Raw genomic sequence first — 4,552 nt, forward strand, 5'->3', positions numbered from 1 at the left:
CAGGCTAAAAATAAATTTTTTGTTACAATTATTTTCTATACGTGTTATCAACTTGGATAACGTATATGGTAAAATGTTTCTAGTACTGATTTCCGTAAACTAAAAAAAAGCATCTAACAAAAAATGTATGCGTATTTTTTATTAGTACTTTTTGGTTTCTGATATAAAACTTAAAAAGTGTACAAAAGTTTTGTTATTGCACTTCTCAACTGTTAATATCCCCTCCCCACAGGTGGCTCAGCGCGAGGCTGAGGGTTTATAACGCTAAAAATCGAGTTTTGTACTGGGTAGAGCACAGATAGTTCATTGTGTAGTTTTGTGTTAACAACAAACAAGCGTCAACACATCCCGAAACAAAAACAACTTTCAAGGGAAAAATAAATTATGAAAACCAGTTGGTTTAGTGAAATGCTCATTATCCATTACGAGGTAAATATTTTAGATAAAATGCCATCACTGTATTTGTATTTCTTACATATTTCAAACTAAACTTTTAAATATATAACCTGCTGTGAACATAATTGAAATAAATATTTACATACTGTAAACGTGGGTTTTCTTTATTTTGTTATGCAAAATATTGTTTCAAATATTTTTACTGACAACATATGCATTATATAAGTTTTAGGTTATTCCAACTAATATAAATTAAACATGAGAGAATAAATCGTGGTATAGTGGGACGGCCATAATGCCCGATTCCGTACCGTTTGATATCAAAATGACCAAGAATACAAAATTTTAATTTTGGCAATCATTTTATTATAGCAGCTGTACAAAGAAAAAATGTAATTGTACACACACACACATATAAGCTTAGTACCGGGTACTTAATGCAAAAACAAAAGGAGTAATGTGAAAATGTGATTGGTAAGGATTGATTTATTTACCAACAAATTGTTGGTAGTTTAGTGAGTGTTGCTTGAAAGACAGTATGGGATAAATATTAATATAACGCAACAAGTCTAAGCGCTTATATGTGTATCCGTCGAACTCCACCGTACTGACTGCTCGTTCGATCATTACTGTTTTCTGATTGACTTGAATTGCTACTTGGTTCATACCTTTCCCATAGTTCAGTGGATTGGTTAGCTCTGCCATCTAGTGGTGGAAATATAAATAATTTTACAGACATAAACATTGTCAACTTGGGTTAATTTCGTTCAGATATCACAAATAGTATTAGAACAAAACACAGCCTGCACATTTTCATTATCAAACACTTTCATTTTCTTTTATAACACCGTAATTACTATTAGTTACATAGAAGTTTGCAATGGATAATAAATTAGTGTTATTTGATTGCTTTTGAATACAATATTCACCACGTTGTTTCAAAAAAAAATTACTGTTCAAGTTAATTTTCACATAAGTTTAAAAATAATAATTATTACACAAAGTTACTATGTATTTTCATTGTAACATATGAATATCTTAAATCAAAATACTCGGAAACTAATTTAGTAGAAATATAGTAAGTAAAATTGCAACTGAGGCACAGTAATATTCTTGTAGCATCAAGATAATCGGTGATTAACTTATGTGGAAAGTAACACCATTAGGATAAGATAGTGTACGGATTTTTTTAAAACCTATTTTCAGTACTGTTACAATTAAGCATAGTTATGCATTATTAAAACACAATTGTAACAGTGTACAAAAAGTGAACAAAATACACCATAAAGTCGCTAACGGCCATTAATTCTCAATGCTAACAAGCACCCAATATAGATTTTTTGTAAATCTATAAGCGTTATAAAAAGCAGTTATTTTCGCTTATGTTGATTAACAGATTTTTTTCGCTATGGTTTATTTATGTCATTGCTTTCATTTTAAATATTTCATAAGTTGGAGTTATTGCACACGTGTCAGAGGGCATTAAATCCTGAAAGAATTATTGCATGACCTCAATAGGCTAGAAAATTTAGTGTTTCGAAGTTTTGTTGTTGCTGTCTTAAGAGGGAGCAGAGTGTTGTTTCCCGTGGTTGGAAGCGAAACAATAATGAAAGTATAAAGAGAGGGGACATGATCAATCAAAGCCGACATACTAAATAAAAGACTGATTCCTGAAGGTACATGCTTGCCAAAATCAGCATCACAAGCAAGAATGAAAATTGAGTACAAAATCACCAGGGTTGGACATTTCTAGACTGGATGCTCTTCGTGGATGTTTGTTTGGCTTGAAAATTACGTATAGCTGCACGAGAGCTATCTGCGCTAGCCGTCCCTAATTTAGCAGTGGAAGACAGTTAGTCATCACCATCCACCGCCAATTCTTGGGCTACTTTTTACCAACGGATTGGCCGTCACATTATAACGCTCCTACGGCTGAAAGGGCGAGCATGTGTGGTGCAACGGGGATTCTAACCCGCAGATTGCGAGTTCAGCTCTATAACCACCTAACCATGTCAGGCCCTACCTTCTTCGTGGATGAGCACAGGATTTGTGATGGCTTCACAAACCGTTGCAAAAGAGAGTGAAGACGGACTGGTTTATCATGGTTTGTGACAGCATTAGTTTCAATAAAAATAGTGACCTGCGTGTGTTCCAGGCGTCTCTTTGACGACTGTGAAGTACAAGGGTGACATCCTGGACATTAACGTGAAGTCATACACCGGTGCCATTGACTCCGTCCCTGTGGATGTAAACGTCTACCAAGATCATGCTACGGCTATGGAGGAATTCTTTCAGAGGTATATTATTGCTCACGTGGAACGCCGCGTTTAATTTCTAAACACGAACTCAACTGATTATGCATGGAGTCTTGTCTAGTATATTGTTTTGGCCGTCCCTGTCCAACCTATGGCTTTCTTAGAGCTGTGAAATTCTCTCATGGAGAAATGGAACTATCTACTCTATTTTTTGTGGTGTAAAAGAAAATGCTTATATAGCAGGCATGTGTAACTTCCTCCAGATCGCGGGTCGGATAGCAATTTTTAAATGTAGTTGCAGGCCACACACCGTATGAAGCAAAATTAAAAGTTAAAAAGACTGCGATTTTTTTAGCAAAATTTCTTATTACCATAAAAAAGGTACAGTTAGGGTAGCAGTAGAATATATACTGAATGAGAGCATTAAAATTGCTTCCAGGTTTAATCTCATAACACCTATTTTTTACAAATTTTCTAGGAAGCATACCCCAGACCCCCTGTAACATTAGCATGCTTTGCATGCTGATTGTGGTTTTGATCATACAAATTAGGACCCCTCTCAAACATTCTGCGTACGGGCCTGGGTAGTATATATAAAAACACATTACTAGTACATATATTACTATTAAACATTCTCAAGTCTATTCACAATTCTTAGAGCACAAAACCTTTTTAAAATAAAATTCACAAATTGCTTTAAGCTTTCTCAAGTCTTCAGTGATTGGTTATATTTAATTTAATGATTATATTTTCAGCATAACCGTGAGAGTTTATTTAAATTTATGTTATTGTTACGTATCTGCTTGTTTGTTAATTCCCCTAGAAATTATTTCCGAGAATCTTCAGCGATACAAGTCCTTTCTTGATTAAAACTAGTTTATTCTTTCTCGATATAAACTTTGTAATATACAGAATTTCCACAGTCAATACGTTCCTCGTCGCTTTATACTTAACGACTTTTATAAACACACGCTATACTCACAGCGATTCACAAGCTCGATAACTTCGCTCTATGCGACTGCAAAACACAGAAACAGAATCGACTTACCGTGACTCGATTATCTATTTATCTTCAGCTGGCTTTCTTTGCCAGGCTTATATACTAAAAAAGGGGCATTTAGATCACACTCGAGCTGCCGGGCAAATTCATGATCATTCGAGAAACTCCAGCGCGCATGCTCCCAGCGTCGCGTGACTTCCGCTGTCGTAACACTGCCCCTTCCTTAGTATTGTTCGTCCCAAACAATAGCCACTTACATTTAACCAATATATAATTAACAATAACTTAATGTACAGAATTTACAAACACAAAATTAAAATACAATAAAGTATCTGAATTTTACAGGACGTATCTTTTTCCGTACTGGTCTCTGTCTCATTGGCTTCTGCTTCACGTGGGGTTCATCTTCTCCATCAGGAAATGTCCCATTATCGGTAACAGTCACATCAGTGGTAGTAACTTTATTAAACAAAAATTTCAAAACCGAGTAGAGTTTCTTCTTTGACAGTGGCCTTTCCAGGTGACACCTCTTCAGCAGTGTCTTTTGTTCCATTGTTCACTTCATCCCAGCTGAAATGCCCTGGACCGTGATAACACCAAAGCCTGTTGGCATGCACCACCTTTGGCTTACTTCGCCGACCACATTTTATTCGGAAAGTCACGTCTGAGAGACGATCCACTATGTCATATGGGCCTTCCCATGGAGAAGACAACTTAGGAGACTTCCCTTTGGTCTTCCTGGGATTATACAACCACATCTTGTCTCCTGGTACAAATCTGACTTCAGTAGCTTTCTTATCATAACATAGCTTCATGGAATCAGCAGACGTTTTTTAAGTTTGAATGTACTTGATGATGAATATCATCTATCCTTTCAGATAACATTTTCACGAATTCTGGC

General features: G+C 35.8%; 1 protein-coding gene across 1 annotated transcript in view; it reads right to left on the reverse strand.

Annotated features, from left to right (window-relative positions):
* Positions 1–753: 753 nt before the first annotated feature.
* Positions 754–4,552, reverse strand: part of LOC106478202 (Down syndrome cell adhesion molecule-like protein Dscam2) — a 135,025-nt gene continuing 131,226 nt past the window's right edge. The window contains exon 26 of the mRNA XM_022381761.1: positions 754–1,101. Coding sequence (XP_022237469.1) covers positions 974–1,101 — 128 coding nt within the window. The 3' untranslated portion in view covers positions 754–973. The remainder of the gene's footprint in view (positions 1,102–4,552) is intronic.

The sequence above is a fragment of the Limulus polyphemus genome, unplaced genomic scaffold (genome assembly GCF_000517525.1).
Source record: "Limulus polyphemus unplaced genomic scaffold, Limulus_polyphemus-2.1.2 Scaffold189, whole genome shotgun sequence".
Classification (NCBI taxonomy): Eukaryota; Metazoa; Arthropoda; class Merostomata; order Xiphosura; family Limulidae; genus Limulus; species Limulus polyphemus.